The sequence below is a fragment of the Macaca thibetana genome, chromosome 17 (assembly GCF_024542745.1).
Source record: "Macaca thibetana thibetana isolate TM-01 chromosome 17, ASM2454274v1, whole genome shotgun sequence".
NCBI lineage: Eukaryota > Metazoa > Chordata > Mammalia > Primates > Cercopithecidae > Macaca > Macaca thibetana.
The window spans coordinates 1,320,875-1,335,120 of record NC_065594.1 but is presented as its reverse complement, the minus strand read 5'-3'; the positions used below and the strand labels follow the sequence as shown (position 1 = coordinate 1,335,120).

The 14,246-nt window shown below is 41.6% G+C and overlaps 1 protein-coding gene across 11 annotated transcripts in view; it reads right to left on the bottom strand.

Annotated features, from left to right (window-relative positions):
- Positions 1-14,246, bottom strand: part of PSPC1 (paraspeckle component 1) — a 106,047-nt gene that overhangs the window by 56,830 nt on the left and 34,971 nt on the right. For all 11 annotated transcript variants that reach the window (XR_007720785.1, XR_007720784.1, XR_007720787.1 and 8 more), the window contains exon 5: positions 10,772-10,856. Coding sequence is in view for 7 of the 11 variants with exons in the window: in XM_050766485.1 (XP_050622442.1) it covers positions 10,772-10,856 (85 nt within the window). In the remaining 4 variants the exon portion in view is untranslated. The remainder of the gene's footprint in view (positions 1-10,771; positions 10,857-14,246) is intronic.

The window sequence follows — 14,246 nt, the reverse complement described above, 5'->3', positions numbered from 1 at the left end:
ATATATAGTTTCAGAAGTTTGCTGATCTCTGCACTACAGGTGTCTTCAAAGGAAAATCACTATCTACATATAGCAGGATTACGATTAAATCAGTAATGAAGTTATAAATGATTAAGAGGAAAAACCTATATAGTAATACTGAAGTAACAGACTCACATTATATTGGCAATTAAACCAATGCAAATTCAAATATACACAGGTAGAGTTTCCCTAATCCAAAAATCTGAAAGCATTTCTGAATTTTCTAAATATGAAATGCTCCAAAATCTGGATTTTTGGCATTTTTCTGAGACAGGGTCTTATTCTGTCACCCATGCTGGAGTGTAGTGTCCCAATCTCAGCTCGGCTCACTGCAGCCTTGACCTCCCAGGCTCAAGCAATCCTCCAACCTTAGCTTCCCAAGTAGCTGGGACTACAGGCACGCGCCACTATGCCCAGATAATTTTTTGTACTTTTCTAGAGACAGGGTCTTGCCATGTTGCCCAGACTGGTCTTAAACTCCTGGGCTCAAGTGGTCTGCCTGCCTCAACCTCCCAAAGTGCTGGGATTACAGGCGTGAACCCCCACGCCCCGGCTGGAACTTCTTTATAGCCAATATGATGTTTAAAAAAATGCTCACTGGAGCATTTCAGATTTAGGATGCTCACCTGGTAAACACAATGCAAATACTGAAAATGTGAAAAAATCCAAAATACTTCTTCTGGTGTTAAACATTTCCCATAATGGATGCTCAACGTGTATGCCCACCCACCAATAAAAATGTAACAGTAATTTAAATGGTGAAGGCTGTATAAAGCTGATACCCCTTTATTAGGTCTCGTTTTCCAGTACGTTTCTCTTATAACATACTTTTCCTACATTTAGAATTGCCACTTCTCAAATTTCAAAATACCTTGTTCTTGTTTGTTGCACAACACTCCTGCTAAATCTGAGTCCACTAATTAAAAGATATGGTGATGGCCGAGCGTGGTGGCTCACGCCTGTAATCCCAGCACTTTAGGAGGCCGAGGTAGGCGGATCACGAGGTCAGGAGATCGAGACCATCCTGGCTAACACGGTGAAACCCGTCTGTACCGAAAATACAAAAAAATTAGCCGGGCGTGGTAGTGGGCACCTGTAGTCCCAGCTACTCCAGAGGCTGAGGCAGGAGAATGGCGTGAGCCCGGGAGGCGGAGCTTGCAGTGAGCCGAGTTCATGCCACTGAACTCCAGCCTGGGCGACAGAGCGAGACTCCGTATAAAAAAAGAAGAAAAAAAAAAAGATACGGTGATTTCTTCTACTGCCAGACAAAAAAAGTCAGAACTTCACGTCAGGCCACATGAACAAAAATGTTCCTAAGGGATTTCAAGCAAAATCTGGACTATTTTAAGATTGTTGTCTTGCCTCTAAAATATAACTCTTAGTATAATCCTTAAAAATAATCTTTAAGTAAATTGGTGAATCCTTTTCCTGGATATTAACACATTTCATACATTTTACTGTGAAGAAAATACTTCACATTCATGGGTATGTGTGGGGATGGGAAGATCCAGTAAGGCCAAATGGGCTGAAATTCAGTTTTACTCATTTTAAAAAGGGTCAATATACTCATACTAATGCTACTTACAAAAAGGGTCACTATACTAATAATATACTAATACTACTTATATGCTTAGTGGGATCTGGGGCAGCATCCCACAATCATCCACATTAATATTTCTGCAGTAAGATAAAACATTCACACTCTGGAGATAATAAAGGTTTTACATAACAGGAGTTCAGATCAACCTTTGCCAACAAATGGATTCACATCAGACTGCCACTTGAATGAATAAGGATACATAGAAAAATGTTTGGTCCGGTGCGGTGGCTCACACCCGTAATCCCAGCACTTTGGGAGGCTGAGGCAGGCGGATCACCTGAGGTCAGGAGTTCAAGACTAGCCTGGCAACATGGTGAAACCCTGTCTCTACTTAAAATACAAAAATTTGCTGGGCACGGCGGCGCATGCCTGTAATCCCAGCTACTCGGGAGGCTGAGGCAGGAGAATCGCTTGAGCCCAGGAGGCGGAGGTTGCAGACAGCTGAGACTGCGCCACTGCACTCCAGCTTGCGCAACACAGCGAGACTCCATCTCAAAAAAAAAGAAAAAGAAAAAGAAAAAAAAAAAAAAAAAAAAACCACCAAAACTTTTTAGTCTCAAAGCTTCCAAATTACAAAGACAATTACAGTAGACACAGTGACCTTGTTGGGGGCCAACTTCTACCACATAATTTTAAATGAACAAACCTATTTCCAGTAAATAGAAATGTATGCACAAATGTGCAGGGACATATGTATACAGAGATATATTCTGTGGCATTATTTATAAAAGCAAAAGGTCAAGGACACATTAATCAGTTATAAATGGGAAACAAGATTCACTGACACCTTGGGAGACAAGAAACACATCTGTTACAGAAGTAGATTACTATCTACTGGCAAGACAGAATGTCTGCGATGCAAATGTCAGGAAAAAGGGCAACGAAAAGAATGGGATTCCTATTACCGCTTTTAACAATCATTTTTATGGCTGAACTTGGTGGCTCACACCTGTAATCCCAGCACTTTCAGAGGCAGAGGCACAAGTGAAGGTGGGAGGATCACTTGAGTGACAGCCTCTCTCCAAAAACAATAGAAAATAGTAGCCAGGGCCATGCACAGTGGCTCATGTCTGTAATCCTAGCACTCTGGGAGGCCGAGGTGGGCAGATCACTTGAGGTCAGGAGTTCAAGACCAGCCTAGCCCATGTGGTAAAACCCCATCTCTACTAAAAATACAAAAAAATTACCCAGGCGTGTTGGCACACGCCTGTAATCCCAGCTACTCAGGAGGCTGAGGTAGGAGAATCACCAGAACCTGGGAGGCGGAGGTTCCAGTGAGCTGAGATCATGCCACTGCACTCCAGCCTGGGTGACAGAGCAAGGCTCCGTTTCAAAAAAAAAAAAAAAGTGTGTGTGTGTGTATATATATATATATATGACAGGCATGGTGGCACCGGTTTGTAGTCCCTGCTACTAGGGAGGCTAGGGTGGGAAGATCACTTGAGGTCCAGAAGTTGAGACTGTGGGAGCCGTGATCACACCACTGCACTCCATTCTGGGTGACAGAGTGAGATTCTGTCTAAAAAATAAGAATCATTTTTATAATCATAGAAGAGGGTATGAAAAAGATTATACCACATTGGAAATGACTGGAGGAACAGGAGCATTGACCTTGTGATTATACCACACAGATGATCTATAATCTAAATTTAATGACAGCAGATGGAAGCAATCCTGTTGTCCATATATGTTTGCTTTCAATTATTTCTACTCCACAAATGCTTTAATGACCACCTTTATAATTATATGAATTACCTCTTCAGGTCAAGGATTACTTCCTAGGTTATATTCACAAATGGAACTACTAAGGAGAGAAGAACTAATAATTATGACAAATTTTAACATCCTTCACGTTACATTTAATTGAAAACTAAAAAAAATTTCAATTTTAAAATTTGTTTTATTTTGAGGTCCATTAATTATTTACAGGTCTCAAATATTTTTGCAGGATTCTGAAAGATTCCTACTGGATAAAACCTCCTTGCTGTTATTATTTGGCACTATGGCTCCACATCCAACACAGAGCCTAAGACATAAGAAGGGCTTTATAATAATTTGCTATATGACTTAAGAAAGGAAGTGGGGGCCAGGCGCGCTGGCTCACGCCTGTAATCCCAGCACTTTGGGAGGCCAAGGCAGGCGGATCACCTGAGGTGAGGAGTTCGAGACGAGCCTGGCAAACATGGTGAAACTCTGTCTCTACTAAAAATACAAAAATTAGCCTGGTGTGGTGGCAGGCACCTATAATCCCAGCTACTTGGGAGGCTAAGTCAGGAGAATCTCTTGAACCTGGGAGGCCGAGGTTACAACGAGCCAAGATTGTGCCACTGCACTCCAGCCTGGGCAACGGAGCAAGATTCCTTCTAAAAAAAAAAAAATAAATAATAATAATAATAATAATAATAAAATTAGCCGGGCGTGGTAGTGTGCGCCTGTAATTCCAGCTACTCAGGAGGCTGAGGAAGGAGAATCACTTGAACCTGGGAAGCGGAGGCTGCCGTGAGCTGAGATCGCACCACTGCACTCCAGCCTGAGCCACAGAGCGAGACTCCACCTCGGAAAAAAAAAAAAGAAAAGGAAGGAAGGAAGTGGGGCCAGATGCAGTGGCTCACGCTTGTAATCCCAGCACTTTGGGAGGTCAAGGGTTTGAGACTAACTTGGCCAACATGGTAAAACCACGTCTCTACTAAAAATACAAAAATTAGCCAGGCATGGTGGTGGGCGCCTGTAATCCCAGCTACTCGGGAGGCTGAGGCAGGAGAATCACTTGAACCCAAGAGACAGAGGTTGCAGTGAGCCGAGATCGCGCCAATGCACTCCAGCCTAGGCGACAAGAACGGAACTCTTGTCTCAAAAAAACAAAAAAAAAGGAAGTGGGTAGGTGAGTAAATGGGTGGAGAGAGAAGGAATGAAGGAATAAGTGAATGAACAAAACAAAGGAATAACTACTAAGTGGTCAAGTCACAGGCTGAACCAGTTCATGTAAGTCCTTCATCCTGGTCTTCCTTCAGTACCTGCCACAACCTCTGAAGAATTCAGTTACCTATAAAAAACTAAATAATTTATTTGTAGCATTGAAAGTAAAACCAGAAACTTGTGAACTCCAAATAAATTTCTCTCAAAATGTACTGTCTTAGGCCAATTTTTCTATCTTCCAACTAAGGTAAAACACAAAGGCAGAGCTCAGATTATTTGGCTTCTTAACAAATAAAGCTATCTTGCTTGGTAGCAGCCTCAGCCAGATAAATCTCTCCAGTTTGTGACAATTTTCTTGATTTGCTCCATCTTGCAAATATATATGAGTTCCTAGACATAATCTTTTTTTCTTTGCTTTATACATACTGCAAAACTACTCAAAAAATTTTTTTTTATTTTTGAGACGGAGTCTTCTCTGTCACCCAGGCTGGAGTGAGCGGCGCGATCTCAGCTCACTGCAAGCTCTGCCTCCCAGGTTCATGCCATTCTCCTGCCTCAGCCTCCCGAGCAGCTGGGACTACAGGCGCCGCCACCACGTCCAGCTAATTTTTTGTATTTTTAGTAGAGACGGGGTTTCACTGTGTTAGCCAGGATGGTCTCAATCTCCTGACCTTGTGATCCGCCCGTCTCGGCCTCCCATAGTGCTGGGATTACAGGCATGAGCCACTGTACCCGGCCAAAAACTACTCAATTTTAAGGCAAGTTGTTCACACTTCTTAAATGAAGATTCTTATAGCTAATTTCAAAAGAGACTCCCCAGCCACCAGGCAAAACTACGACTGTAACAGATTTATCACTGCCTGTATTTACTAGAATTTAGCCAAACATAAAGGTTACTCATCAAATGATCACCTCTTATTATTTTCAGTTAATTGAATTTTAAATTGAATCTGATGCCCTTGTATACTGAGATAACATAACAAAAAACACTCATGCAATAAAAAATTACCACATCTGCAACAAGCATTCCATATCTCGGCCTATGATTAAATCAGCAACCTATCCTCTATGTGCCTCACGAGCTTCCCTAATATTAACCCCTTGTATAACCACAATAAAAAATTATGAAAACCAGGAATGAATATTGGCACAATATCATAATTAACTACAGACATTATTAAAATTTCACCACTTTCCCCACTATTCTTTTTTTTTTTTTTTTTTTTTTTAAAGAAACAGGGCCTTACCATGTTTTTTCTTTGTTTGTGTTTATTTGTTTTACGAGACAGGGTCTTGCTGTGTTTCCTAGGCTGGAGTATAGTGGCTATTCACACACACTACCCCACTACTAATCAGCACGGGAGTTTTTACCTACTCCATTTCTAACCTGGGCCGGTTCACCCCTCCTGAGGTAACCTGGAAGTCCCCTGCTCCCAGAAGGTCACCAAATTGGTGCCAAACGTAATGCAGACATCCTATCGACACAGTGCATTGCAGCTCAGAACTCCTGGGTTCAAGCAATCCGCCCACCTCAGCCTCCTAAGGAGCTGGGACTACAGGCCCACTAACACCTTTCTTCTGTTCCAAGAACTTATCCAGAATCCCACATTGCATTTAGTTGTTATTTCTCCTTAGTCTCCACCAGTCTGTAACAGTTCAGTCTTTCTATCTTTCATGAACCTGATACTATTAAAGAGAACTGATGATTATTTTGTAGAATGTCCTTAAATTTGGGTTTGTCTGATATTTTCTCATGACTGGAATGATTATACATATCTGGCAAGAATATCACAGAAATAATGTTATATCCCCTTCAGTGAATCGTATCAAGGGGCTCCTGATGTCAACTATCTTATTACAGGTGATACGAAATTTAGTGTTTGGTTATGGTTGTGTCTACTGGGTTTCTCCACTTTAATATTTTTTCCATTTGTACGTAATACAAATTTGAGGCTATGCAAAAACGCTGTTTCTCAAGTGTCCGCCCACCAACTTTGGCGTCCATCAAAAAAGTTTGTCTGTAACAATTATTATTAAAGATCAAGGCACCAGCTATGTTCATTGTTACTGAAGCTTCTAGGGCCTCTCGGTAGAAAAAGTCACAAAACACAGCACAAGGGGCAGGCATGGTGGCACATGCCTGTAGTATCAGTGCTGAGGCGGGAAGGATCACTTGAGGCCAGGAGTTTGATACCAGCCTAAGCAACACAGCATAATCCCATTTCTACAAAAAAATAAAAATTAAAAAATTAGCTGGGTGTGGTGGCGCACACCTAAAGTCCCAGCTACTTGGGAGGCTGGAGCAGGATTGTTTGAGGTCAGGAGTTTGAGGTTACAGTCAGCTATGACTGAGACACTGCACTTCAGCCTGAGTGACAGGACAAGACCTTGTCTCTTAAATAATTTTTTTAATTAAAAATAAAATACAGTATATGTATACATATTAACCCATACATAAACACACGTCTACATTTCTGCATGTATTTGTCAATATTAAACACCACAGAGTTTATACGTCTGATTCAAATCACACTCACACAAGATTTTAACGTTAGCCGTTCATCTTTCTCTAATAATGAGAAACCTGAGTCTCATTATCCACAATATACAGCCATACCTTGGTATGTGCAGGGGATTGGTTCCAGAACCACTCCCAGATACCAGAATCCACTGATGCTTAAGTCCCTGACATACGGTGTAGTATTCACATATAACCTATGCATATCCTCCTACACACTTAAAAGCATCTCTACTTATAATACCTAATACAACGTAAAGACTATGTAAACTTTACACTGCAGCGCTATACTGCACTGTTTACAGAGAATAACAAGTAAAAAAAGTCCTCCTACACACTGAAAAGCATCTCTAGATTACTTATAATACACAATACAATGTAAAGGCTATGTAAATAGTTGTTATACTGCACTGTTTAGAGAATGATAAGTTAGCTGGGCGCAGTGGCTCACGCCTGTAATCCCAGCACTTTGGGAGGCTGAGGCGGGAGGACCATGAGGTCAGGAGTTCAAGATCATCCTGGCTAAAATGGTGAAACCCCATCTCTACTAAAAAAACAAAAAATTAGCCGGGCGTGGTGGCAGGCACCTATAGTCCCAGCTACTTGGGAGGCTGAGGGAGAAGAATGGTGTGAACCAGGGAGCTGGAGCTTGCAGTGAGCCGAGATTGCGCCACTGCACTCCAGCCTGGGCGACAGAGCAAGACTCCATCTCAAAAAAAAAAAAAAAGAGAGAGAGAATGACAACTTAAAAAAGTCTGTTCATGTTAGTATATACACAATTTTTTCCCTAGATATTATCAATCCACAGTTGGCTGAATCCATAGATGTAGAACCCACAGATACAAAAGGCTGTGTGTACTAATCTGTTCATGTAAAAAGTATACACACGAAGAAGTTTCACAACTACTAGCCCAGGCCGGGCGCGGTGGCTCAAGCCTGTAATCCCAGCACTTTGGGAGGCCGAGACGGGCGGATCACGAGGTCAGGAGATCGAGACCATCCTGGCTAACACGGTGAAACCCCGTCTCTACTAAAAAAAATACAAAAAACTAGCCGGGCGAGGTGGCAGCGCCTGTAGTCCCAGCTACTGGGGAGGCTGAGGCAGGAGAATGGCGTGAACCCAGGAGGCGGAGCTTGCAGTGAGCTGAGATCCGGCCACTGCACTCCAGCCTGGGTGACAGAGCGAGACTCCATCTCAAAAAAAACCAAAAAAACAACTACTAGCCCATACGCCTAACTAGCTTACAGAATTTATGTATGGTTCTTATCATTAGTATTATGATATCCAGTCAAGATACTATTTTCCAGTTATTTACGTTCCTTGTTTTCTTCCCTATCCCCTTTCCATGTGATGATGTTATTCATTTGTAAGACAATTAGGTTAATTTGTTGTATTTTTGTATCCTATTTTGGAATCCACCCCTCATATTCTGTTTGGTTTTAATGATTTATTTTTTGCTTACATGAGGGGTAGGTATAATTTCAAAAAGCTTAGCTGTCATCTCTAAGTTTTAAGAGGAAAAAGCTGGATTCAGGTGAGACTTTATGTTAGGGGAGAGGAGGTTTCCTCGTCTTTGTTAAAAGTAGAAAAGATCTGGCAAGGAGTGGCGGCTCATGCCTGTAATCCCAGCACTTTGGGAGGCCGAGGCAGGTATATCACCCGAGGTCAGGAGTTCAAGACCAGCCTGGCCAATATGGTGAAGCCCTGTCTCTACTAAAATACAAAATTAGGTGGGCATGGTGGCGCAAGCCTGTAATCTCAGCCAGGAGGCTGAGGCAGGAGAATCACTTGAACCTGGGAGGCAGAGGTTACAGTGAGCCAAGATCACGCCATTGCATTCCAGCCTGGGCAACAAGAACAAAACTCCATCCCCAAAAACAAAACAAAACAAAACAAGAAAAACGGTAGAAGAGACTTGAACATGTCTGTATAAAAAGGAGAAAAGAAGTTTTTAAAAAGATTCCTGAGGAAGGCACATTCATGATGTTGAGAGTTGTAAAAAAAAAAAAAAAAAAAATAGTGGTTCTCAAGCTTTCAGATATATCTGAATACTGGAGGATTCCGGGTGGCTGGGCCTCACCACTATTGTTCCTCATTCAGCAGTTCTGCAGGGAGGCTTGAGACTACATTCCAACAGTTCCCTAGGTGAAATGTTAATGCTGTCTGTCCAGGGAAGATAATTTAAGAATGAATTGGGTAGAGTGAAAGAAATCATATAGAAATATTTATAAATTGATAAACTCAGGTACAAAGCTTGAAAAAATACATCAAAATATACAGAACATCACCTATCTGCTGACCAGAGAAACTTTAAATTTGTTCATGGTTTTTCACTTTTTTCTTTACTTTTACTTCCCCATGAACACCTTATTTTCTTTTTTTTTTTGAAACGGAGTCTCGCTCTGTCACCCAGGCTGGAGTGCCATGGCATGATCTCGGCTCACTGCAAGCTCCACCTCCCGGGTTCATGCCATTCTCCTGCCTCAGCCTCCCGAGTAGCTGGGACTACAGGCGCCCACCACAATGTCCGGCTAATTTTTTGTATTTTTAGTAGAGACGGGGTTTCACTGTGTTAGCCAGGATGGTCTCAACTTCCTGACCTCGTGATCCGCCCGTCTTGGCCTCCCAAAGTGCTGGGATTACAGGCATGAGCCACCGCGCCCAGCTGAACACCTTATTTTCTTACCACAAGCAGTTTATATTTTTAAAACAAACACTATTTTCAAAAACAGATTTCTACATTTGCTTTAACTATCATAGCTTTGTTCACAGTATTTCCTAACTAGTATGATTTTTGAACCTTTGAAGAGTAATGTTTATACCATTATATTTTGCAATTAAATACCACAGGCACAAGGTGAGCTATCAATGTGGGTTTATACGTCTTGAATTAACCACTCTCCCAAACATCCTTACTTAAACCTAAAAGATTTCAAGCTAACCATCACGATTGTCTATTTTGTACTGAGATTTTAAATTCCCATAACCCTTTTTAACACAGAGTCAACTTCCGGAAATCTTTTTTTTTTTTTTTTTTTGAGATGGAGTCTCGCTCTGTAGCCCAGGCTGGAGTGCAATGGCAAGATCTCAGAACACCGCAACCTCCGCCTCCCGGGTTCATGCGATTCTCCTGCCTCAACCTCCCAAGTAGCTGGGATTATAGGCGCGTGCCACCACAGCCAGCTAATTTTTTAGTTTTAGTAGAGACAGGGTTTCACCATGTTGGCCAGGCTGGTCTCGAACTCCTGACTTCATGTGATCTGCCCAACTCGGCCTCCCAAAGTGCTGGAATTACAAGCATAAGCTACTGCCCCTAGCCTCAGAAATCTTGTTTAAACATTATCAGAAGCACAAAGTTACATAAAGATATTCATAGTAGAGTTATACACATAACAAAATAAGAGCAATGCAAATATATCCATCTCTGGAAAAATCGATATTCACGGCATATTCTTACAAGAAATTACATATAATAATATCTAAAACCCTTGTTTAACTTCAAAGTGTTGCATTCAAAGTGCCCTTAGCCAGCTAAAAAACACAAACAATAGCAAATAATTATGCTGCATTGCAAAGTAACTCACTGCATGTGGTTAAAATGGACAATTTTTCTATTTTTCCCATGATACTCAACTTATACAACTTGTAACAGGTGGTGGGGAGTTTTTATTAGTAAGACATACAATTCATGTTTCTTACAATGATCTTCTTTTACCTTAGTTGTATTTGCTTCCGTTTTTGCAACTCTTGGTTTCTGAGTTCTTCCAAGCGTCTGAGTTCTTCTTGACGCCTCATTAGATCTATAAAATAATGACTGCACATTAATATTTTTAGTTTCCCTTTCCATATTTTTATACAAATAAGCATAGAAGTTCTCTACCGCTGGCAATATATTGGTATATTACTCATTTTATAATAAATTATAAGCTGGGTAATTAATCAAATAAATATCCTTTCTGAGCACGTTTCTTCATGTATATAAAAGAGTATTTAAGTTCATTCTTGGCCAGGTGCAGTGGCCCACGCCTATAAGCCCAGTACTTTGGGAGGCCAAGGCAGGTGGGTTACTCGAGGCCAGGAGTTCGAGACCAGCCTGGCCAACAAAGCAAAACCCCAACTCTACCAAAACTATAAAAATTAGCTGGGCATGGTGGCACGCACCTGTAGTCCCAGCTACTCAGAAGGCTGAGGCAGGAGAATCACTTGAACCCGGGAGGTAGAGGATGTAATGAGTCGAGATTGTGCCACTGCACTCCAGCCTGAATAACAGGGGAAGACTCCATCTCAAAAACAAGTTTATTCTTGTTGGGGGAAAAAAGCTTAATAAACTCATCTTGGCTGGGCGCAGTGGCTCACACCTTTTAATCCCAACACTTTGGGAAGCCCAGGTGGGCAACAGAGTAAGATGACTCCACCTCAAAAAACAAACAAACAAACAAAAATAAAAATTCATCTTTGGCCGGGCGCGGCGATTCAAGCCTGTAATCCCAGCACTTTGGGAGGCTGAGAAGGGCGGATCACAAGGTTAGGAGATCAAGACCATCCTGGCTAAGACGGTGAAACCCTGTCTCTACTAAAAAATACGAAAAAACTAGCCGGGCGAGGTGGCGGGCGCCTGTAGTCCCAGCTACTTGAGAGGCTGAGGCAGGAGAATGGCGTAAACCCGGGAGGCGGAGCTTGCAGTGAGCTGAGATCCGGCCACTACACTACAGCCTGGGCAACAGAGCCAGACTCCGTCTCAAAAAAAAAAAAAAAAAAAAATCATCTTTATGTCAATAAATTAAAATAGGTAGGCTGGCTTGTGCCTGTAATTTCAGCACTTTGGAAGGCCGAGGCAGGCGGATCACTTCGGCCAAGGAGTTCGAGACCAGCCTGAGTAACACGGTGAAACTCTGTCTACAAAAAATACAAAAATTAGGGCCAAGTGTGGTGCCTCATGACTGTAATCTCAACATTTTGGGAGGCCAAGGCAGGCGGATCACCTGAGGTTGGGAGTTCGAGACCAGCCTGGCCAACATGGCAAAACCCCATCTCTACTAAAAATACAAAAATTAGCTGGGTATGGAGGTGCACGCCTGTAAGTCCAGCTACGTAGGAAGTTGAGACACAAGAATCACTTGAATATGGGAGGCGGAGGTTGCAGTGAGCCAAGATTGCGCCACTGCACTCCAGCCTGGGTTGCATAGTAGAACTGTCTCTAAAATAAAATAAAATAACAAATTGTAATTGTTTTCAGCAGTAAATGCAAAGCCCAAACACATGCCTTCACAGACACCAGCAGAGAGCACTTAAGAACCAGACCAGAAAAACATGAATCATGACATAAAACCCAAGGAACCTCCCTCGCAACACAATTAGCATGAAATTCCTCCCTCACTAAACCAATGTCTTATGAAGAGGAGGAGTGAGGAAAGAATTCTTCAAAGAAGAAAGCAAAGATAAATGCTGATATAAACAAGACTTTTCAACAACAAAAAAGCATTTCCAACATCACCAATCCCTGCCTTATCAAGAATAGGGGGGTTCCAGAGTAAGATAATGAGAAGTACATTTGTATTGCACATCTGAGAAGCAGTGTATAAACTTTCCACGTTAAAAATCTCCAAATCTAAAAATCTTTGCCTGTCATTTTGTACAAAATTATGTATGTATCCATGCATATATTTTAAAATAATAAAATGTTAAAATACTCTGGATGGCACAATTACTGGCTGCTTTTATTTTCCTTTTCTCTTTATATCTGAAATGTCTAAAGTGAACAAATTACCTCAATTGAATGTTTCTTAACAAATCCCTATACTCAAGAGTTGACACATAATACTACAGCTAAAGTTAATCTAAGGTACCAATAACCCAAACTTCATAACAACAACAAGACACGCATCATAACCATAACAAGGTAAATACTGTTATCCCCATTTTACAGATTAAAAACAGACATTTATAAATTACGAAAAAAAAAAAAAAAAGGATTCAGATAGATTACAAAGTTGCCCCAGCTATTACATGATTCGACTGGGATGCCAGGCCAAACCTCTCCTTATTCCAAAGCTCTTTCAAACAAGTCTGCCAAACCTAGTTGATCAGACTCAATTGGAAAACTTAAAAACATGCATTTGGGGATGTTGCTAAGAAAAGTCTGTTTTGGTATATGAGACAGGGCCCAGGTAGTTCTCATAATAGGCCCATAGAGAAAACACTTAATTTTTATCTTAAAAAATGTTAAACATGACTGCAATTATTTCGAATCTTTATAACGTAAGTTCTTAACTTTAAATGCTCATTAGAATTACTTAAATATCTGACGGGGTGCAGTGGCTCACACCTGTAATTCCAGCACTTTGGAAGGCTGAGGCAGGCGGATCACCTGAGGTCGGGAGTTCGAGGCCAGCCTGACCAACATGGAGAAATCCTGTCTCTACTAAAAACACAAAAATTAGCTGCGCGTGGTGGCGCACGCCTGTAATCAGAGCTACTCAGGAGGCTTAGGTGGGAGAGTCGCTTGAACCCGGAAGATGGAGGTTATAGTGAGCCAAGATCGTGCCATTGCACTCCAGCCTAGGCAATAAGAGCGAAACAACTCCATCTCAAAAAAAAAATTACTTAAATACCTTTTTTTTTCTCTCTCTCAGAGACAGGGTCTCACTCTGGCACCCAGGCTGGAGTAGAGTGTCATGATGGTAGCTCACTACAGCCTCAAACTCCTGGGCTCAAGCCATCTTCCCACCTCAGTCTCCCAAATAGCCAGGACTGACAGGCTATGCAATTTAACAAAGCTGCTTTTAACCTCTCAGACCTTATTACCTTAACCGTTAACACTGGTATAGTTAGCTCAAAGGCTCCAACAATCAAATTCTCAAATAAGCACAATCACCTAATACTTAAAAGAACTATAAACTTAAAACTAGCATTTTATGCTTACTAAATTATATATTTTTTAAAGCTCCTAATACCCAAAGTTCCTAAAATTTCACTAAAGCTTATACATCTGTACATTGCCATGATCATATCTTTCTAGTGGAAAAAACTGTAAAAAGTACGTAACTAGAGATATCTTTTTTTTTTTTCTCTGAGACGGAGTCTCGCTTTGTTGCCCGGGCTGAAGTGCAATGGCGAGGTCTCGGCTCACTGCAACCTCTGCCTACCGGGTTCATGCAATTCTCCTGCCTCAGCCTCCCGAGTAGCTGGGA